Here is a 23,957-nt window from a genome sequence, read left to right on the forward strand (position 1 = left end):
TTTGGAAAGTGATGAATTTGTTTAATAGATGTGCAATTAACCAGCTCAAAAATGATCATTAGAAACCCTTTTTATTTGGCTACTATATGTCGCCAAACCCTCAGTCCATTTATCACCAGCTGCATCCATTAATTCAGTATTGCTTGTCCTTGACTAAGAGCCTTCTGAAACTTCACATTTTGAATTTAACAAAGTACAAATATTAGGACAGAGTTTTCCTGTCTGAATGTATCTGATTTTAAAGCTCAATTATGCTTGGAAAACATTGTTTTGAGTTTTTCTTGCCATTTTTGTTGCTTTACAATATATGAAAAAAAAAGAAAGAAAGAAAGATGGGCAATCCATACAGTAGGATTGCAGTTGATGAATATTACCAGCTTTCAAGTGGATGCTTTGCTGTTAAAAACAAAAAAAAGGAAAAGAAAAGAAATCTCTCTATCAGGGTTGGGCTGGGGTGTGTGTGTGCATGATTTTTTTTTTTTTGAGGCCTAGTGCTAAGAATTTCAATGTCTTTTTATGTTTGTCCACATTTGGGGTGGAATATATATCTGATCCAGCTGGGCAGTCATTCAAAAGAATACTGCCTGCAGCTTTTGGTACTCCAGCTTCTAAAATGTGAAATCTGGTTGGGGAAAATTAACTCCCTAAGTATATTAAGTATGTGTGCGGTGCAAATACCAAGAATCCAGGTTTGATTGTAGTCTACTATCATTTATTCCAGGGCTTTTGGATAAGATCTGCGGTTCCAGCCTAATTCAATACACATGGTATACACTATATCCTAGGATCAGGCATAGAAGGGCTGCTGTTTTTACAATTAGAAAAATGAAGATAAGAATGAAACTTTATTGTATACTAGTTTAAGTTCTAAATATGTTTTTCCCTCCTCTCTCTTTTCCTTTCTTTTTCTTTGGGTTTATAGTTTATCGCGGTTTCTGGGCAGTGTTCCTTCTCCTCGGTGTCCTGGCGGCAGTAATCGCTACCTTCATCATCATCTGCGCTGCTCCCTTTGCCAGCCCTATTCTGTTTAAAGTAGCAGGAGGAACCTTTATCACTTCTGGTAGAGTTTTTCATACTTTAAAAAAAAAATCTGTTTTAGGGGAGACCTAGACTTGACTCCATCTCAGCCATCAACTTTCCACAGGATCTTGAATGGGCATCTATCCAATCCAGTAGGCCCTGAAATTTTCCATCTCTTAGACGGTGGAAAGTCATAACTGCAGCCATTTGGTGGCCTCAGTATAGCTGTGGACTTTCTTGTGATGTCTGAAATGCAGTAGAGAAAATTAACCCAAACTAAAATATCAAGATGTATATTGCCCGTGAATGAATTGTGTTGTGTTGTCCTGTTTGGCACAGGGAAGGGAAAGCAGCAACTACAGATGAATTAATTACCTTTAAAATCAGGATTTATATCACATTTTCTTTTTTCCTTTTCCCTTTCTTCCAGGCAGAATAGACTCAAATGTAGAGCTGTCTACCATTTTATATACATATATACATCTGTGTGCACACACATATATGTGCATACATAAACACGCATATACATAGTGTATTTGTATATGTGTGTGTGTGTATGTGTGTATCACTCTTCCTGTTACCATATTAGAAATCAACACTAGGGGTGGCCAGGTAGCACAGCGAGTAAGAGCACCGGCTCCAGTGTCGGGATGACCTGGGGATCGAATCCGGGCTCAGACACTTAGCACCCACCCAGAAACACCTGGCCGTGTAACCTTGAGCAAGTTACTTAACCCCTATTGCTTAAAAAAAAAAAAAAAGAAATCAACACTAGTCTTACATATCTGGACATGTGACATATAAAGTGCCATTTCAGAAATGTATTTTCCTCATTATTGGTATCATCTTGCTATTTATGGAATAGATTCAATTGAGAAATCCTAATCCTTGAGGCTAAGATTCCTTGGAATTACCTTTGAATACTTCCTAACTTTTGTTGTCAAAACTCTATTGATTATTCCATGAAAGTTTCTCTTGAGGATTCAGCTCACTTCACACAAATATATGTATATGTATGTAGATGTCTCTATACATACGTGTGTATATCTAAATCTATGTCATCTCTTTGTATCTAATGGCAGCCTTCTCTAGGGTACACAAGTATTTATGTCATGGTTACAGTGTGGTTGGGAAAAATTGACTCTCTAAGGATATTAAGTATGTGTGCGGTGCAAATACTAAGCATCCAGGTTTGACTGTAGTCTGCTATCATTTATTCCAGGGCTTTTGGATAAGATATTTATTGGCAAGGGGGTTGGGTGATATTGTTCATCCTTCTTAATGATGACACATGAGCAGAAGCAGTACATTACTGGCATGTATGCATATGTGTGCGTATACACACATATACACATATATACACATATATACATAAATAATATATATATATATACATATGTGAGTGTGTAAGCACACACACACACACACACACACACATACTCAGAATTGCTAGGTGGCTCAGTGCATAGAGGATTGGGCCTAGACTCCTTTTCCTGAGTTCAAATCTGGCCTTGGGCACTTAGTAGCTGTGTGACCCTGGGTAAGTCACTTAACCCTGTTTGCCTCAGTTTCCTCATATGTAAAAGGAACTGGAGAAGGAAATGTCAAACCCTTCCAGAATTGTTGCCAAGAAAACCCCAAATGGGCTCAGGAAGAGTTGGCCATGACTAAATAACAAACTCATATATGCATATCATTTGTATGTGATATATGATGCATAAATATGATTTATGTAAGAAATTGATTATCTATGTAATTTGTATAAGAAATATGTAAATAGAAGCAGCCTAGCAGAGTAGATAGATTGCCAGGAAGTCCTGCTTTAAACAGATTCTTACTCTCTATACCTCAGTCAAGTCCTTAAGACTTTGAGTTGCAGAGAAGGTGCTGATCTGTAGGAACAGAGGGAGTTTGCTTTTTTTTTTTTTAATTTTAGTAACATTTATTTATTTATTTATTTGCTTTGTTGGAGGGGGGAGGGCAGGGCAATTGGGGTTAAGTGACTTGTCCAAGGTCTCACAGCTAGTAAGTGTTAAGTGTCTGAGGCTGGATTTGAACTTAGGTCCTCTGACTCCAGGGCTGATGCTCTATCTACTGCACCACCTAGCCATCCTGAGGGAGTTTTCTTAGGGGGAGAACCCTATACCAATGAAATCCCAGGTCTTTTCTCTATCCTGGCATCTTTTAAATGTTTATTTTTCTCATATCCCTGATAACTGCTTTAGATATTTAAATATACATCCATAAGTTGTTTATAGTATCAGAAATAGTTTGTAATCTGATAACATAAATTTTAAAAAAGGGCATATGAAGAAAGATGCTAGATGTATCCAGAGAAAGAACTGACAAATAGAAGTAGATATAGACTAATTTTACACACACACACACACACACACACACACACACACACACACACACATACACACACACACAGAGTATACTTATGTATATATATGTATATGTGTGTGTATGTGTATAAATATGTATCTAATGGTAGCCTTCTCTAGGGTACAGATGCGGGAAGGAAGAATAAAAGGGAAAAAGAGAAACTTACATGATAATTTTCTTGTACGGTTGGAGGGAATAGCAAATTGTGCATGGTAGATTTGCAGTTTCATGTGCAATCATCTTTTTTATTATACTCTATTATGGAAATGCTTGTTTGGTTTTGAGAATTGAAAATAAAATAAATTTGTTATATAAAAATTAAAAAAACCATAAGTGGGTGAGGAATATAAAAGAAGCATAGGGGAATTGGGGGAAGAGAATAAGAATTCATATAGTACCTACTATGTGCCACACAGTCCTAAGTAGGTACTTTACAAGTGCTATCTCATTTGACCCTCACTACAACCCTGTGAAGTAGGTACTATTATTATTCCCATATTACAGTTGAGGAAACTGAGACAAACAAAGGTTTAGCAACTTGCTCAGAGTCACAAAGTGTGGATTTGAACTCAGGTCTTCCTGACTGCAGGCCCAGGACTTTATCCATTATACCACCTAGCAGCCTAGGTGATGATTCCAGATCTCAAGGAAATTAGCATCGTTGGAGAGACATGACTAATATAATCCCTACAAAATGACCTGCAGTGGCTCTCTTTTGCTTATTAGATCCAACACATACCTTTGAGCCTGGTCTTTAAAGTCTTCTCACCGTTCTCTCTCAGACCTCATTTTTATCAGAGAAGAAATTGCCTGACCTGCAGTAAAAGTTGGGAAGGATTCAAGCCCACGCCCTCTTAATTAAAACTGAGGTGAATCTACCACCATTTGATGAAGGCAAATGACTCCTAACTCTTCCCTGTTGACTTCCACAAGTTAAGGGATCTTTATTTTTTTTGTGTGCCATGACCCTTTTGGCAGTCTGGTCAAGCGTATGGACACCTAAGAATAATATTTTTGAATGTATAGAATAAACACAGGCTAACAAAAAAGCACTTACATTGAAATAGTTTTCAAAATATTAAAAAAGAACAAGTTCACAGATTACATTTTAAGAACCCCTACACTAAGTGAAAGGGCACCCCTCTTAGAATCCCATTTTCCCCAAGCAACATGTAGGTGAGAACATGAAGGTATAGGCTCCAAGAATCAGTAACAGCTAACATCAGACCAGTGGAGTCTCTTCAGACTTCTTCTAGCACTGAAGCAGGACTACTTGGTCGTGCAGTGGAGAAGTGCTAGACCTAGAGTCAGGAAGACCTGAGTTCAAATGCAACCTCAGACTTGTAAGTACAAGCAGTGTGACCCTGGGCAAGTCACTTAACCACATTTGCCTCAACTTCCTCATTTACAAAATGAGCTGAACCGGAAGGCGCGGCCAGCAGAGGCAGGCCCAGAAGGCGCGGCTGGCAGAGGCAGACCCGGAAGGGGCCTGATCAACTCAGGGAGCAAGTCTTCTCACCAACCACAAGGGCCACTACCAGACTTATCACCAAAGGGCTGGGACTGGAAAGAGCAAGGTAAGAAGCAAATACAGGGGCCCCTGTCCTGGACAGCAAACACTCCTGGGGCTACCACTTCATACCCCAGAAATTAAAAAAAAAAAAACCAGCCCCTTTCAGGACCTCCAAAGACCAGGATGACAGAGTGAACCTCACTTGCTCCAAACCCCCCCTCTGACCCTGAAAACATAGTAACTCTTGCCCCAGGGCAAAACCCTCTACCGTAAAGGCTTGGGATCCTAGAGGAAGGGCGTGGCTAGGACACTGCCTCAAAATGGGTAGAAAGCAGACTACAAAGACAAAGACTCTGGAATCCTACTATCCTCAGAGGGAGGAACCAACCTCAGAGGGAGACAATGTGGACTCCACACCCAAAGCTGAAACTTCAACAGGGAATGGGTCCCAAGCAAAGAAGGCTCTCCTAGATGAGATCAAAAGGAACTTTGAAAACAAAATGAGAGAGATAGAAGACAAAAATTCTCAAAACGAAAATAGCAGAATTAGAAAAACATTATAATGAGGAAAACATCTCTCTAAAAAGAAAAGTGTATGATATGGAAAAGGAGCTTCAAAAATTAACCAAGGAAAATGATTTGCTAAAAACTAGAATCAACCAAATGGAAACAAATAACTCTATGAGGAACCAAGAATTAGTTAAGCAAAACAACAAGAATGAAAAATTAGAAAAAGAGGTTAAAATACCTCAAAGAAAAAATAACTGACCTGGAAAACAGATCCAGGAAAGATAATCTGAGAATCATAGGCCTACTAGAAAATCATGATGAAAAAATGAGCCTGGACAACATTCTCCAAGAGCTCATTAAGGAAAACTGCCCTGAGATACTAGAATCTGAGGGTAAGTAAGATAGAAATCGAGAGAATCTACTGGACACCTGCTGAAACAGATCCCAAACTGAAAAGTCCTCAAAATGTTTTGGCCAAACTCCAGAACTACCAGATAAAAGAGAAAATACTTCAAGTGGCCAGAAAGAAACAATTCAAATATCGAGGGTCCACAGTGAGGATTGCACAGGATTTGGCAGCCTCTACACTGAAAGATTGGAGGCAGTGGAATACAATTTTCCGGAAGGCAAAAGAACTCGGGTTACAACCAAGGATCACATGCCCAGTGAGACTAAGCATATTCTTCCAGGCAAAGAGATGGTCATTCAATGATATAACAGAGTTCCAGACCTTCTTGATAAAAATGTGAGAACTCAATGGAAAATTCAACCTCCAATTATGAGATGCAACAGTGACTTAGAAAGGTAAACAAGGAAAACACACACACACACACACCCTGCTATTTGATAAGAGCAAACTGTTTATATACAAGTAGAGGGTATGAGAATAAAATACACAAAATGACGATTTTAAAAAATCTTATTTAGGGCTACAAAGGAACTGCAATGGAAGAAAGGGAATGAATGGAGTGGAAAAGGGTAAATTATGCCACACATAGAGGCATAAAACCTGTATAGCAGAGGAAAAGAAGGGAAGGAGATGGGAATCACATGAGCTTTTCCCTCATCGGTTCTGGTACAAGGAGGGAATAACAACCAGTAAAGCATAGGACTCTAGGGAGAAGAAAGGCAAAAAGTATCATTTTAGAGGGAAAGAGGGGTGGGAGAGGTGCTTCGCATGAGATTTGTTTGTGTCGATCTTAGTGCGAAGAAGAAATAACATACTTCATTAAGTATAAAAATATCCTACAGGCAGTAGGAGGGGGAAAGGGCTACGAAAGGGGGTGAGAGTGGTTTGTAGGGAGGGAAGAAGTAAGGGGAAAGGGGAGGAAAAGGGAGGGGGGCTGATAAGGAAACACTGAGGGAGGCTGTGGTCAGAAGGAAAACTATTAAGGGGGGGAACTAACAAGGGGGAGAAAATATGAACATTAACAGGGGCAGGAATAGGATGGAGGGAAAGAAGCAGATAACAATCATAACTGTAAATGTGAATGGAATGAACTTTCCCATAAAATGGAGATGGATAGCAGAATGGATTAGAAATCATAATCCTACAATATGCTGTTTACAAGAAATGCATCTGAAACAGAGGGATACACACAGGGTAAAGGTAAAAGGCTGGAGTAAAACATATCATGCCTCAGCTAAAGTAAAAAAAGCAGGGGTAGCAATCCTTATCTCAGATAAAGCAAAAGCAAAAATTGACCTAATTAAAAGACATAAGGAAGGAAACTATATCCTGTTAAAAGGCACCATTGAGAATGAAGCAATATCATTACTTAACATATATCCACCAAGTGGTGTAGCATCCAAATTCCTAGAGGAGAAGGTAAAGGAATTAGAGGAAGAAATAGATAGCAAAACTATACTAGTGGGAGACCTTAATCTCCCCCTCTCTGAACTTGATAAATCCAACCTCAAAATTAACAAGAAAGAAGTTAAGGAGGTCAACAGGATTTTAGAGAGGATAGGTATGATAGATCTCTGGAGAAAACTGAATGGGGATAAAAAGGAATATACTTTCTTCTCAGCAGTTCATGGTACATACTCAAAAACTGAACACGTTCTAGGGCATAAAAACCTCACAATTATAGGCAGTAAGGCAGAAATATTAAATGCATCCTTCTCAGATCATGATGCAATAAAAATTATATGCAATAAAGGGCCAGGGAAAGACAGACTAAAAACTAATTGGAAATTAAACAATTTAATCCTAAAGAATGAGTGGGTCAAACAAGAAATTATAGAAACAATCAGTAATTTCATTCAAGAGAATGATAATAATGAGACAACATACCAAAATCTGTGGGATGCATTAAAGGCAGTTCTTAGGGGAAGTTTTATATCCCTGAGTGCATACATGATTAAATTAGAGAAAAGGGAGCTCAACGAATTGGGCATGCAATTAAAAAACCTAGAAAAAGAACAAATTCATAATCCCCAATTAAATACTAAATTAGAAATATTGAAGACAAAAGGAGAGATTAACAAAATTGAAATTAAGAAAACTATTGAATTAATAAATAAAACCAAGAGCTGGTTTTATGAAAAAAAACAACAACAAAATTGATAGACCCTTAGTCAATATGATAAAAAAAAAAGAAAGAAGAAAACCAAATTATGAGTATCAAAAATGAAAAGGGTGAATCTACCTCCAATGAAGAGGAAATCAAAACAATAATTAGGAATTATTTTTCCCAATTGTGTGCACATAAATTTGACAATCTTAGGGAAATGGATGAATATTTACAAACATACAAGTTGCCTAGATTAACTGAAGAGGAAGTAAGTCACTTAAATAATCCCATCTCAGAAAAAGAAATTGAACAAGCCATCAGTCAACTCCCTAGGAAAAAAATCTCCAGGGCCAGATGGATTCACTAGTGAATTCTATCAAACATTTAAAGAACAATTGATTCCAATGCTCTACAAACTATTTGGGAAAATTAGTGAAGAAGGAGTCCTACCAAATTCTTTTTATGACACAAATATGGTACTGATACCTAAATCAGGAAGAGATAAAACAGAGACAGAAAATTATAGACCAATCTCCCTCATGAATATAGATGCACAAATTCTAAATAAAATACTAGCAAAAAGACCACAGCAACTTATCTCAAGAATAATACACTTTGATCAGGTAGGATTTATTCCAGGAATGCAAGGATGGTTTAATATTAGGAAAACCATTAATATATTATTGATCATATCAACAATAAAACTAGCAGAAACCACATAATCATCTCAATAGATGCAGAAAAGGCTTTTGACAAAATACAACAACCATTCGTATTAAAAACATTAGAAAGTATAGGAATAAATGAAGGCTTCTTTAAAATAATAGGTAGCATCTATTTAAAGCCACCAGCAAGTATTATATGTAATGGGAAGAAGCTAGAAGCATTTCCCATAAGATCAGAGGTGAAACAAATGTGTCCACTATCACCCCTCTTATTCAATCTGGTCCTTGAAATGTTAGAAGTAGCAATTAGAGAAGAAAAAGAAATCAAAGGAATCAAATTAGGCAAAGAAGAGACCAAGCTATCGCTCTTTGCAGATGATATGATGATATACTTAGAGAATCCTAGAGAATCAAGTAAAAAACTACTTGAGACAAATAAATTTGGCAAAGTTGCAGGATATAAAATAAATCCACATAAATGCTTGGCATTCCTATATATTTCTAATGAAATTGAACAGCAAGAGATAGAAAGAGAAATCCCATTTAAAGCTACTGTAGACATTATAAAATATTTGGGAATCTACCTGCCAAAACAAACCCAGGACCTATATGACCACAACTATAAAACACTTTTCATAGAAATAAAGTCAGATCTAACTAATAGGAAAAATATCAACTGCTTGTGGCTGGGTTGAGCTAATATAATAAAAATGACAATTTTACCTAAATTGAATTATATATTTAGTGCCATACCAATTAATTTACCAAAAAACTACTTTATAGAGCTAGAAAAAAAAAATAGTAACAAAATTCATTTGGAAGAATAAACAGTCCAGAATATCAAGGTAATTAATGAAAAGAAATGCTAGGGAAGGTGGACTAGCTGTACCAGATTTCAGTCTGTATTATAAAGCAGCAGTCATCAAAACTACTTGGTACTGGCTGAGGAATAGAGGAGTGGATCAGTGGAATAGATTAGGCACATGAGATTCAGAAGTCAACAACTACAGTAATCTATTGTTTGATAAACCCCAAGACACTAGTTTTTGGTATAAGAACTCACTATTTGACAAAAACTGCTGGGAAAACTGGAATATAGTATGGCAGAAACTGGGCATAGACCATTATCTAACACCATATACCAAAATCAAGTCTAAATGAGTGCATGATCTAGGTATAAAGGTTGATACTGTAAGCAGTCTCCTAAAACAAGGAATAGTTTACCTATCAGACTTATGGAGAGGGAAAGACTTTATGACTAAACAAGAATTAGAGAACATTATAAAATATAAAATGGATAATTTTGACTACATGAAATTGAAAAGCTTCTGTACAAAGAAAGCCATTGTAACCAAGATTAAGAGGGAGGTGGAAAATTGGGTAAGAATCTTTACAACCTATGTCTCTGACAAAGGACTCATTGCTAAAATATACAGAGAATTGAGTCAAAATTATAAGAATACAAGTCATTCCCCAATTGATAAATGGTCAAAGGATATGAACAGGCAGTTTTCAGAGAAATTAAAGATATCTATAAGTACATGAAGAAATGCTCTAATTCACTATTGATCAGAGAAATGCAAATCAAAACAACTCTGAGGTACCACATCTCACCAGTCAGATTGGCTAAGATAACAAAACAGGAAAATGATAAATGCTGGAGAGGATGTGGGCAAATTGGAACACTAATGCATTGCTGGTGGAGTTGTGAACTGATCCAGCCTTTCTGGAGAGCAATCTGGAATTATGCCCAAAGGGCTATAAATACTTTCATACCCTTTGATCCAGCAATACCACTCCTAGGTTTACATCCCAAAGAGATCATAGAAATGGGAGAAAGACCCATATGTACAAAAATGTTTATAGCAGCTTTTTTTGTGGTGGCAAAGAATTGGAAATTAAGGGGGTGCCCATCAATTGGGGAATGGCTGAACAAGTTGTGGAATATGCATGTTATGGAATACTATTGTGCTATAAGAAACGAGGAACAGACGGTCTTCATATTTACCTGGAGAGGCTTATACAAACTAATGCTGAGTGAGAAGAGTAGAACCAGGAGAAATTTGTACACAATTACAGACACAATGTATGTGTGATGACCAACTTTGATAGACTGGACTCTTCTCAGCAATGCAGTGATATAAGTCAATCCCAAAAAGACAGACTCATGATGGAGAGAAATATGTGCATCCAGAGAAAGAACTAGGAAGGACTGAATTTATATCCAGGTGGAAGCAAAATACCTGATCTTTTGCCTTCTCTTATTTGGTTTTGTGGCCTCTTTACCATTTTTCATTCCAGCTGATACAATCCGTCTTTATAACCTGACTAATGTATAATGTGAAAGTATTTACAGATCCTATACTTGACTATATGCTGCCATGGAGGGAGGGAGGGGGACAAAATATGGAACTCAAGGAATTGTGGAATTGAATCCTGTAAACTAAAGGGAAACAAATTAATTAATTAATTATTTTTAAAAAAGGAGCTGAAGAAAGAAATGACAAACCACTCTGGTATATATTTGCCCAGAAAACCACAAAATGGGGTCCTGGAGAGTCTAAATGACTCAACAATAAGAGCTAAAACACATATAACAGAAGGGATAATTTTTGTGTAGCTTTTCGGGGCAGTGTTTTATTTTTACTTCATTTTTTGGTGTTAAGTTGGACATTGCCTTGTACTTTCTTTTATTTTCCTTCTTCCTAGAGCACAACAGTTAGACAGCAAGGGATCATGAAGTAACATGGGTATAGCACCAAATACTTGGATTTCCTGATCATCCTATAGTGATTTTGGAATTGTAAAATAGATGAAATAAATGCAGCAACTCAATTGGGGCAAGTTTCTAAACTGACTAGGTGCATCAAGGAGGAAGGGTCTGTTCTGGTACTCTATCCACTGCACCACCTTGCTGCCCCCCAGGCACATAGCAGTTATCCATTAAATATTTGTTGAATTGATTTAAATTGAGAAGTCAGTGTTTTTGGAAAGACATTCAAGTTATCAACTATTCACATACCTCCAGAGAAATAGCAAAAAATACAAGATCTCACACCCAATTTTGTTTCTTTTATATAACAAATTAAAAAAAAAGAGAACCTTTTGGTGAGTATCTTAATACTTAGCCTGTATTGGTATAGGAGAGGATACTGTCCTTGGAGGTAGGAAGGCGTGTGTCATGTTCCAGTTTTGTGGCTAACTTCTTGTGGGAGCCTGGACAAGCTTGGTTAATCTCTCTAGCCTTCAGCTTCTCTTTGTAAAATGAGATTCTATTAGATAATATCTAAGATGCCTTCTGGCTTTTGAAAATCTCTGAGTGATTTATTTCAAGTTTATATATTTAAGGATTTTTTTAGTTACTATACCCTGTAAATACAAGATTCTTCTCATTCCCCTACTCTGCCTTTTCCTGTCTTTTCCTCAATATTTACAAATAATGGAGAAATGTAACAGAACTTTTCAGTAATTAAACATTATAATCAGTTAGGCCATGCTTTTCAAAACTCAGAAATTATCCTGACCATTCACTGGTAGTGTATTTTTCTTTTTTAAGGAGATCTTTTGTCTTTTCTTCTCATATATAATGTATATCTTTGGGGGAGGGGAGTAGAAAAAAATTCCAAAAAAAATCCTCAAACTGAAAACACATTCTTTACCTCTTTATGTTGGAGTCTTACTGTGGATTATATATTTTGGCTGAGCACTCTGTGGGCAAATGAAACAGCTGTTACCAATTCACATGCCACTAACAGGTGGCCAGGGCTTTAGGGAAAATCTTGTACTGACAGGGCCCCAGAAATACTTACAGGACAGATACAAATATATGAAGGGGAACTTGAAGTTGGAGCCTGGGTATCCTGAAATGGAGATATGCCTCCAAATGTCCCAGTGTTGTTATATTCCTGCCATTGGTATTTTTATAATATATGCAAACTGCAGTTACAAAAAAGTTAGAAATGAGTATTTATGACCCACTATTCTTCAATGAAATAACAAGGCACTTACCTCTCTGGTTCTTCATTTCTTCATCTGTAAAAATGAAGAGATTGGACAGATGAATGAATGAAATGCATGGTATAGTGAATAGTCCATAAGAATGGGGTCAGGAAAACCTCATCCATTTCTGGCGTTAGTTAGCTATCTGATTGTAGGCAAGTTGTATCCTCTGTGCTTCAGTTTCTTCATCTATAAAATGAGGATGCTAGACTTAATAGTCTCTAAGATCTCTCCCAGCTCTGAATCTATGATCCTATGAATTAATTTTTTTTTAAAATGATTATATACTTAGTCTATTCCAAATAATGTGCTAACTGCTGAGGTTACAGATATAAAAATGAGACCGTTCTTGTCTTCAAGAAGTTTCTGTTGTAATAGAGAAAAACAATATATATGAAAAAGTATAGATTCAAGGTGAATGGCAAATGTTAATGATCATTAGGCTTCTGAAGCATGGCAGATTGCAAGCCTGGGGATTATGGAGGGTATCGCAACAGGACAGATCGCAAAGCCTTGTGATATGGGGTGTGGGGTACAGCACTGAGGATAAGAAAACCCAAGGTTTTGTAGAATAGCAGAAAGACAGGTAAAAGGCCTAGTAGATGGTACAGGGGTGACCATTATGAATTCTTTCATTTTGCTATAAATGGAATTCCAGAAAGTACTGGTTTCCATCCTCTTGATTGAGCTATATGCATAAAAAATGTTTTCTAAGTTTCCTTTCAACTTAAATATGGATTTTTTTTCTTTTTGGTAATTAGTCTTCAAAATTTAGCAGTGTATGATATCTCTCACATAAGTTTCTCAGAGGTCTTTTAGAATAGTCTGCCTTGTGACATGGTTAGATACTTGTTATTGCTATCTTCATTTTGAGGTAAATTAGAACAACTGGAGAATAAAGCAATACTCTCAAGGATAAGCTAGTAAGTCTATAACTTACTAGAAAAGAAATTGTATAACATTAACATAAAGTTCCGAATCAAGAAATAGGGTGGAAATATGAGTAAACAGCAAAAAGGGAACCTGATCATAAAAAGCTACTCTGATGTCAGGGAAGATCAATTTACAAACCCAGAAGAAGACAAGGAAGCTATAAGCAAAGTCTCAAAGAAAAAAAAATGTGAATTGGACATATGCCTAACAAGAATTCCTAGAAGACTTAAAAATAATTTCCAAAGACCAAATAAGAGTGAAAAAGAAGTGAAAGCAAAGGAAGAAAATTATGAAAACACAATTAATACCTTAGTAAAAGAGTCACAAAAAATACTTAAGAAAACGATACCTTGGAAAAACATAACTGACCAAGTGGTTAAAAATTTACTAATGAAAATAACTGCTTAAAAGCATAATTGGTCAATGGAAAAAGAATTATAAAAGTTCATTGAAGAAAATAATTCCTCAAAAGTTGAAGCTAATGATTACATAAAACATCAAGAAACAATAAAACAAAGTCAAAAGACTAAATTGATAGGAAAAAAAGTGAACTATCTCATTAGAAAAACAATTGACCTGTAAAATAAATCAAGGAGGGATAATTTAAGAATTGTTGGAATACTTAAAAACCATGCTCAAAGAAAGAATCTAGTTATAATATTTCAGGAATTATCAAGGAAAAATGCCCCAATATTCTAGAACCACAGGGTAAAGCTTGATATTGAAAGAATTCACTGATCACCACCTTAAAGAGATCCAAAAGCAAAAACTCCCAGGAATATTATAGCCAAATATTAGAGATCTGAGGTCAAAGAGAAAATATTTCAAACATCCAGAAAGAAAGCATTCAAATAAATCCCAGTCAGAATCACACAAGACTTAGCAGCTACCACATTAAAGCCATGAAGAGCTGGAAACATCATATTCTAGAAGGCATTTGAGAAGGTAAAAGAGCTTGGATTAAAACCAAGAATTCCCTATCTACAAAAACTGAGTATAAACCTCCTAGGGAAAAAAAAAAAAACAACTAGACACTTAATGAAATAGACTTTCAAGTATTCCTGATGAAAAGACCAGAGAGTAAAAAATTTGACTTTCAAATACAAGACTCAAAAGAAGCATAAAAGGGAAACTAAACCATATTTCTGAAAATAAGAGCCATTCCCCAGTTGATAGTCAAAGGATAAGAAATCAAAACTATCAATAGTCACATGAAAAAATGCCCTAAAACATTACTGATGAAGAAATGAAACTTAAAACAACTCTAAGATATCACCTTAAACCTATCACATTGGTTAATATGACAAATAAGAAAAATGACAACTACTGCAGGGGGTGAGGAAAACTGGGACACTGATGCACTGTTGGGGAAGTTGTGAGCTAGTCCAACCATTCTGGAGAATAATTTAGAACTATGCCCAAAGGGCTACAAAAGTGTGCATACTCTTTGACCCAGCAACACCATCACTAAATCTGTATCTTGAAGAGATTAAATAAAATGGAAAAGTACCTATTTATAGAAAAATATTTGTAGCAACTTGGTAGTGGAGTGGATGGAGTGCTGGACTTGGACTCAGGAAGACTTATCTTCCTGAGTTCAAATCTGGCCTCAGACACTCATTAGCTGTATGACCCTGGGTAAATCACTCAGTCCTGTTTGCCTCAGTTTCCTCATCTGTAAAATGAACTAGAGAAGAAAATGACAAGCCACTTCAGTATCTTTGCCAAGACAACCCCAAATGGGGTCTGAGAGAGTCAGACACAACTGAAAAATAACTGAACAACGACAAGAACTCTAATTACAATTTTTTTTTTCTGGTGGCAAAGAATTGGAAATTGAGAGGCCAGTCAATTGGGGACTAGCTATATAGGTTGTGGTATAAGATTGTGATGGAATACTATTGTGCTAAAAGAAATCATGAGCAGGATGAGATGACTGGGAAGACTTAGATGAACTCATTGAAGTTAAGTGAGCAGAATCAGGAGAACGTTACACACAGTAGCAGCAATATTTGTAAGGATGACCAGCTGTGAAAGATTTAGCTTCTCTGATCAAGACAGTGATCTAAGACAGCTCCAAAGGACCTGTCTTGAAAAATGCTGTCTACCTCCAGAGAGAAAACTGATGAACTCTGAATGTAGAGTGAAGCATACATTTTTTAGTTTCTTCATTTTTATTATTTTATTGTATGTGAGTTTTCTTTTGTAACGTGGCTAATATGGAGATATGTTTTAAATGACCTCACATGTATAATGGAAAATTGAAGTGCTTGCCTTGCTGAAGAGGCATGAGGAGGGTGAAGAGAATTTAGAATTCGAAATTTTTTTTAAATTCTGTTCAAAATGTTTCCATATAATTGAGAAATATTTAATGAAATAAATTATAAGAAGTAAACCTTGTGCTGTACAAAATGTATACAAATCTGTACAAAAATGTATAAAGTATAAACAGCAAGCAAGGTGATTCAGAGATTTTAATGCAAGCAGTAAAATTTTACCTCATAATAGCACCATAACTTGGTGGGACATGACCTATGATTGGTATGTGGTTCTGGAAGGGAATAGAGACAGGAAATTCACTTGAGATTTTTTTACTACAGGGAATTCTCAGTTAAGAAAACTCCCATTACCAATGCATTTTGATTGCTCTGTATCTTGAGAAATTAGCTGACTTGTCCAGGGTAGCACAGTCAGTATGTGTCAGAGGCCAAACTTGAACCAAAAATATCCGTAGCTTCCTAGATCTCTATCTGCTACACCATGTTGCCTCTAGAAATTAATACCTGTAAAGGAACCTGGGTAACAGGCAAATGGTGTGTGTGTGTGTGTGTGTGTGTGTGTGTGTGTGTGTATGTGTGTGCGCGCGCACAAGATGACTAAAGATTAGCGTTTTACATTAAGAAGATATCTTTTTTATTTTTTTTATTTTTGGAGGGGGGGAAGGCAAGGCAATTGGGGTTGTGACTTGCCCAAGGTCACACAGCTAGTAAGTGTGTCAAGTGTTTGAGAAAGTTTTGAATTCAGGTCTTCCTGACTCCTGATTCACTCCTGACAATGAATAGAGCTGATGCTCTATTCATTGCACCACCTAGCTGCCCCAAGAAGATATCTTTATGCAAGTAAATACAAGACCCACAGTTAGAGAAACATGGTAGGAAATATTGGGCTAAAGATAAAGAGAGGAAGGAGTTGAAGGGATGTTGTCATGAATATACTAAGGACTACCTAGACCAAAAAAAAAAAAAAGAAAAAGAAAGAAATAAAAATAGGTAAAGCATTTGAGCAAAGACATCATAAATCTGCTACTGAGACATGATATAGTAGTAAAAGAAACTTCAATAATCCATAAATCTGCAATATTTCTCTTCCTTCTTAAAGCAGAACAGCTCAGAATTTCTTGGCTTGCCTTCATGATGATTTTATCATTCAAAAGATGGAGAAACAATGAAGGGAACAGATCCTCTGGGTCTGTTTCTGACCCATGAGGAGGAAATGCTGTTGGCAGAGGAAGAGTGGGTACCTTGGAAAGAAGTGACCATTCCGTTTTAGACTTTATGATAGAGTAGAAAAAGGAGAAAGCCTGCTCTAGTTTGAAGTGTACCCTAGATTTTTTTGGAAAACAGATTTATGAGGTTCAGAGAAAAAATTGGCACTAGCCCATTGCCTGAAATTCTACAGAGGAAGCCAATCCAGGAGGAGGAGGCTTTCAAAAATGAAATTCTGAAGAAACAAAGAGTAAATTGCAGTGAGAAGAAAAAGAGTGAGTTGTCTCCAGAAACTGATATGGATGCCTCAGGAACTCATCCAGCAACTTATATTTTAAAATCAATTGTGTAAAAAATGGAAGCAAAGGCAAGTAATGAAAGATGACTAGAAAATTGTAACAGTTTTATAAGAATAGTGGGAAGAGAGGTAAAGTTCAGAATCGTTGATGCTGGTGAGGAATGCTAAAGACTTTCCTGATTATTAGTTTTGAAGATTAAAGGTAGAGCAAAGAAGGTGTCAGACTGTTAGACTTGGTGGATGGGGATAATAATGGGCAACAGAACAAAGGCAGAGCGACTCAACCTTTATTCCACTTCTGTTTTCTCTGCCAAGGAGAATAATCTTTATACTGGAAAGAGCTGAATAAAAATACCTAATGGGGCATTGAAAACCAAGACAGAGGGAGATAGTAAAGAGAATATAGATTCCTTTAATGATTTCAAGTCTCTAGACCCAAATTAATTAAATCCAAAATCCCATAAAGTACTAGCAGTTGTGATTGTCAAACCAGTGTCAGTAATCTTTGAAAGACTGTAGAGAAAAGGGAGGTACAATGGAACTGGAGAAAGACTAATTTTTAGATTTTCAAAAAAAATTTTTTTTTAAATGTGGCATTAGAAAATTAAAGGTCAGTGAATTTGACTTTGATGCTGGACAAAATTCTACATTATTAAAACTGTGGTTAGTGAACATCTAGAAAAGGTAGCAGTGATTACAAAGAACTAACACGACTTCAACAAGAGGCCATTCCTGACTAATATTTCCCTAATCATAGTTCCCAACAGATAGAACAGGGAAATAACCAAAGATACTGTTAATCTAGGTTTCAGAAAAGCTTATGTTTATCTTTCATGCTCATTTTTTGAGCAAGATGCAGATGTGGGTAAGACAGTAGTGAAGTTGGGTGGTTTCACAGCTAGATGAATAGCTAGACCCAAAGAGTAGCCATAGCAAAATTTTCTGGGAAGGAGACCTCTAATAGAGTGCCTTAGAAATCTGTCTTATCTTAGGTGATTTGTCAATGAAAAAAAAAATAAGACCTTAGATATTATATTTCTTAGATTTGTAGATGACACAAAACTAGAAAGGATAGTTTACACATTGGATTCAGTTTGATGCAGCAAACATTTACAAAGTTCCTACTATGTGCCATGAATAATGGTAGGTATAAGGGATACAAAGACAAAATTGAAAACAATCCCTGATGATGAGGAACTTAGATACTACTAGGAGACCAACAAGTACATAAATGAGTAAATTCTAAAAAAATGAAATATATTTTTTGGGGGGAAGTACAAGTAACTAGATCAAAGCACTGTAAAAGCACTTAACTGTAAATCACTTAACATAGTGCCCTGCACGTAGTAGGTACTCAAAAAATGCTATCTTCATCGTCATCATCATTAGTGATTACCATTATTATGGAGGAGGGTATCAGGAATATTATTATGTAAGAGGTAGTAGTTGAGCTAAGCCTTGAGTGGAACTAGGGATTTCAAGAGAGAGGTGAGAAAGAAAAACATTGTAGGCATAGGGGACAGACAGCTTGTGTTAAGGCATAGATGTGGGAGACAGACTGTCATGCATAGGGAACAACAAGTAGACCAGTTTGGCTAGAAGAAGAAAAAGAATGTAAAATAAATCTGTAAAGAGATTGGTGCCATCTTATGATGAGGTTTAAATGCCAAATGGATAGAGGATAGAGTAAGGATCCAAAAAGATCTCAACATGCTAGGACACTGAGCCAAATGTAAACAGCTAACAGTATGGCATGGCAGTCGTCTAGTAAATCCGATTAAAGTCTGCATGAAGAGAAGCACTGTGTCTAGAACTAGGGAGGTGGCAGCCCTCTCCACGGTCTTTATTAGAACATCATATGTGGAGGATTGTGTTCAGATTGGGCACCATATTTTGGAAGGATTTTGATAAACTAGAGGATGTCCAAAAGACATTCAGAAGCAGCAAAGATGGTGGGAGGCCTCCAGATGATTGCATATGAAGATTGCTTGAAGGAGCTGTAGATATTTAGCCTGGAGAAGAGAAGACTGGGGGGAATGTGATTACCATCTTACATTCCTTAAAGGAATGACTTGTAGAAGGATTATACTTGTTTTGTTTGACCTGTGAGATCAGACCTTGGAGCCTTGTGTGAAAGTTGAAGAACGACAACTTCAGACCTAATATTCAGGAAACATTCTCCAATGCTTAAAGTTATATAAAGATTGGATGGGCTTCCTCAGGAGTGGAAGGAGGACCTCTTACTGCAGGTCTTTAAGTTGAGGTTGGATGAACTCTTGTTAGTAATGAGAGTGAATTCCTAATTTGGTAGGGACCACAGTTTTGGACTGTATAGAGTTGAACCATATGAGCGTTTGAAGTTCCTTTCACCTCAGATTCTATGATTCTAGGTGTAGTGAAAAGTCTGTTCATAGCTGTTATTGTCATTATTCAGTCATTTTCCAATTGTGTCTGACTTTTTTGACCCCATTTGGAATTTTCTTGGAAAAGATACTGTAGTGGTTTGCCATTTCCTTCTCATATTGAATTCTGGAAAATGAGTCCTCCTGACTCCATTCGATACTCTATTAGATGTACCACCTAGCTGTCCTCTGTCTTTATAAACAACTACTTAATCCTGACAATACAAATAATAATTTTATAAGCATAACTGGGTACAAGAACGTTCTTACTGTGTAGGAAATCAGCTATTCCTTGAAAAGGAACTCAGAATGACATTTGTGTATATAACATAAACAGTGATCTTAACTGGATAATCATTTTCCCTAGTGGATCTGACACCTGAGAAATATGGCTTCTGTTATGAACAGCTTCAGTCTAATAATACCATGTAAATATTTAGTAAATATAGTATTCTATATTTTTATTTCCCTTTGTACTTGCCCTTGTGTATGTTGGTGCTAGCAAAAAGGGACCTCTTCGGGTTTTTTCAGTGCAATTTTATCCCTTTTCTGTTTACTAAGACAAGGAGCTAAAAAGGTTAAGTTTAGGGGCTAAAAAGGTTAAGCTTAGGGGCTATATCACTGAGAGGACTAGTTAACTTTGCTGTCTTTCAAGGAAATGAAGAGTCCTCTTAACAGTGAGTGCATAGTTGTTTTGCAAACACATGGGGTTGATCACAAGGGGAGCCAGGAGGGAGGGTGTGGTTTGAAGTAGTAAAAATCCATCACCACTTCTAGAAAAAAAAGTCCCCCAATCAGCAGTCCTTCACTGACAGTGCCTCTGCATTTGAAGGATAAGATATTCTAATCCACTTTCCTGTAAGCTGGAGGAGCAAAGGAAAATAATGCAAGGGTGATACAAAAATCCACATAATTATCAAGTAATAAATACATGATTTAGGCGTAAAAAGGATTTCAGAAGTGATTTCTCATGTCTTTTTTCTTGAAGAAGCAAGTAAGAGAAGGGAGAATTGATTTTGTGTCATCAGATGATCCTATAAGGAGTTGTAGGTTAACGACACATGACTCCTGCCCATAGGGATTTAGGTAGAAGATAGTTTCACAGCGGTTGAATTCATTGCATTAAAACTAGGAGAAAAAAAAACAAACAAACATCATGAAAAGTAAAGGACACATCCGACAACTGCTTTTCTTTGTTCAAGAAGGTACACACGTTTATAAAGAGGCAGAATTTATCAATTTCTGGTACTCTCATCATCCTCTTCCAGATTGACCTCTCAGGAGAGTAAGAGATACAAGGAGATTATATGAAATAGAGGAGGTGAAACAAGGAGAAGAAGGAAACAAACATTTATTAAACACTTACTAAGTGCCAAGCTCAGGCATTCTAAACTTACACGCACACACCCACCCACACAAGGCTCACATCACTCTTTTGCACCTGCTGTCTTCATGTCTGCATGGTGAAAGATCCAGGCTATAAACAGCCATCCACAATTGACAATTGAAAGGCATTGCAGGATGGGGAGAATATGACTTGAAAGGCCTTTTGGCAGCTTCACGAATTCAGAAGCATTTTTAAAAGACCCTACGTTCTTTTTTCAATATTCAAGAGGCAGGCATTTGAGAGAAATTCAAAAGAATAATTGCTCAATGCAGAAGAGAGTGACCTTAGGAAAATATATGTCTTATCACTTTACACAGGACCCTGGAGCAGACTGAGGTTCTTGAGGGGCAGGGAGTAGGGAAGAAAGCAGAAGAATAATAGGAGTATTTTTTTATTGGTTGCCAGATACATTTCATACTGCAACATTAGTTCTTCACCTTTTGTGATATATGGCAGGGTATTTGTTTTCTCCATCTTGCACTCCCTAAAATATCTATGACACTTGATCCCACAGTCTAGGAGGTGATACAAGATCCAGTTGGTCTTCTGTTTCTAAAATCATTGACTTTGTGAACTTTCCTGGGGTTTTGTTTGTTGTGGTTGAGATTTGGCAAGAAAACATCTGGGCAAAGAGGCAGTAACAATTGCTATTTCTTCTGCTGTTTTAAGTAGTGGAAAAACTTATCAACTCTCTCTCTCTCCCTCCCTCCCCCCCCCCCCCTCCTTCTCCCTCCCCCTTTCTCTCCCTCTCCCTCCCTCCCTCTCCCTTCTTTCCTTCCTTCCTTCCTTCCTTCCTTCCTTCCTTCCTTCCTTCCTTCCTTCCTTCCTCCCTCTTTCCTTTCTTTCTCTCTCTTTTCTTATATATTTTTACAAGCTCCACTGTTTCACTGTTTTTAGTGACTGAATCCAAATGGCTCTTTGCCACCTGATCAACCCCACCTTGATATTTTTAATCAAAACAGATAGTATTTTGTTCCTAAAGTAGTCAACAATTTAGGAAACAGAATTTTGAGTGATTTTTATAAGAACTCACAGCAATCACATGGTTAAGCCCAGATTGAAGCTGCTCTTCTGTTTACTGCCTCGGAATTCAATACACTGTCCAAGGGACTTTTATCTTCCTTTAAGAGTCTGTGAAAGAAATAATTACTTGATAAGAATAGGATTTCCTTTCTCATTTAAATAATCTCTCCCACTGTTTTGTTTATATTGCTTTTCCTTGTAGTTGCTTAATAAATGTTTATTGGTTTATTTATGAATAAGACAGGCCTAGGTGTCATTTCAACTTAATGATTTTTATTGATATGTGGTATTTTTATTGATATTCTAAAAATGTCTTAATCCACTGGAGAAGGAAATGGCAAACCACTCCAGTATCTTTGCCAAGAAAACCCCATGGACAGTATGGTCTATGGGGTCTGGATGTGACTGAATGATTGAACAGCAACAAAAGCTCTACCTTGAGAAGATATGCTGTTATGCAAATCCAGAGAATTTGTCTTGGTCTTTTCAAAAGTACCATTATCATAAGTAATTATGTTAACTTCATTCCTTCAATTAAAAATACTAATTGAGTACTTATGTGTTCATAATAATATAAATAAATAAATAAATAAAGATCACATGTATAGACTTTACCCCTGAAGAACTTAGTATTGTACGTTGGCGTTGATTTTGTATTATAAGAATTATAGGAGAAAAAAACAACTTTCTTCTCCCCAATTAAAAAAAAAATTCTTTTTTTTTTGGATAAACAGTGGGTGTAAAAATCCTAAAAAATTAATTTTCTCTTAAATTATATGCCCCCAGCCTTGTTTGGAAAATGTAGGTGGAGAAAACATGATTAAGCTAAGTAGCAGTTCTTATGAAAAGATCTGGGTTTTTGTGGATTGCAAACTCCATATACGTGAATCATGTGACAGAGTAATCAAAAAAGAAAGAAGCTATTATGAACTTGGAACAAATGAAACATGGCATCATATACAGAAATAGGGAAGTGAGAGTCACCATTTAGTCTGCCTGGTGAGGAATCCAGATGCAGAACAGGGTATTCAATTCTCAACACCAAGGTGGTTTAATTTCCTGTATCAGCAATGCCATATTCACAATGCCTATAGAGATTACAAATATGCTGATATAATTATCCATCACAAAATATATCATGTTTGCCATATGGGGAAATAAACTAGAAAATTTATTAAGATACCAAAAGACTGAGTCCCAAAACCAGAAAGTGAAAGCCATCAGAGTAGTTATGACATTGGCACAGGTGGATAAAGTAGAAAGCACCCACATTCTCAAGCCTTTGAAACAGAACAGGCTACCTCAGGCAAAGGTCCTCCTATCCCCACTCACAGCAACCACCCAGCGTCCTGGAAGCGGGCTCCCAGCAGCTCCGGTCCCTGGCAGTGCTCAGCAGGAGTCCTTAGCAGAAAAGTCCTTAGCAGTCCTAACTCAAAAAAAAAAAAAAAAAAGGTCCCCGCTGCTGCTGCCTCTGCTGCTGCCGCAACCGCAACCGCAACCACCGCCAACCACCGCCAGCAACCGCAGGACCGTTAGCTCGGCTTTCACTTTCTCTCGCTTTCCGCTTTCTCTTGCTCCGCCCCTTCCTGCTACATCAGCAAACCGCAGGACTGCTAGCTCGGCTTTCACTTTCTCTCGCTTTCCGCTTTCTCTTGCTCTGCTATGTCAGCACGTCCATGGGGCATGGAAGATCTTTAAATCCCATAACCCTTACATTCGGCCCCAAGATCTTTCATGTCTCTTACTTGGCAAAAATACAGTAGGAATAACTGGTGTCAACAAAATTTCACAACAATATAACAAGAATAGCACACAATA

General features: G+C 36.9%; 1 protein-coding gene across 1 annotated transcript in view; it reads left to right on the forward strand.

The window, feature by feature from the left end:
- The window catches only part of TMEM182 (transmembrane protein 182), a 53,695-nt gene extending 39,382 nt beyond the window's left edge, over nt 1-14,313 (forward strand). Inside the window, exon 4 of the mRNA XM_069094926.1 lies at nt 923-14,313. Coding sequence (XP_068951027.1) covers nt 923-1,110 — 188 coding nt within the window. The 3' untranslated portion in view covers nt 1,111-14,313. The remainder of the gene's footprint in view (nt 1-922) is intronic.
- The last annotated feature ends 9,644 nt before the right edge of the window (nt 14,314-23,957 follow it).

This window comes from Petaurus breviceps, unplaced genomic scaffold, assembly GCF_028583685.1.
Source record: "Petaurus breviceps papuanus isolate PSGF00001 unplaced genomic scaffold, PetGlider_PUasm1.0 223, whole genome shotgun sequence".
NCBI classification, from domain to species: domain Eukaryota; kingdom Metazoa; phylum Chordata; class Mammalia; order Diprotodontia; family Petauridae; genus Petaurus; species Petaurus breviceps.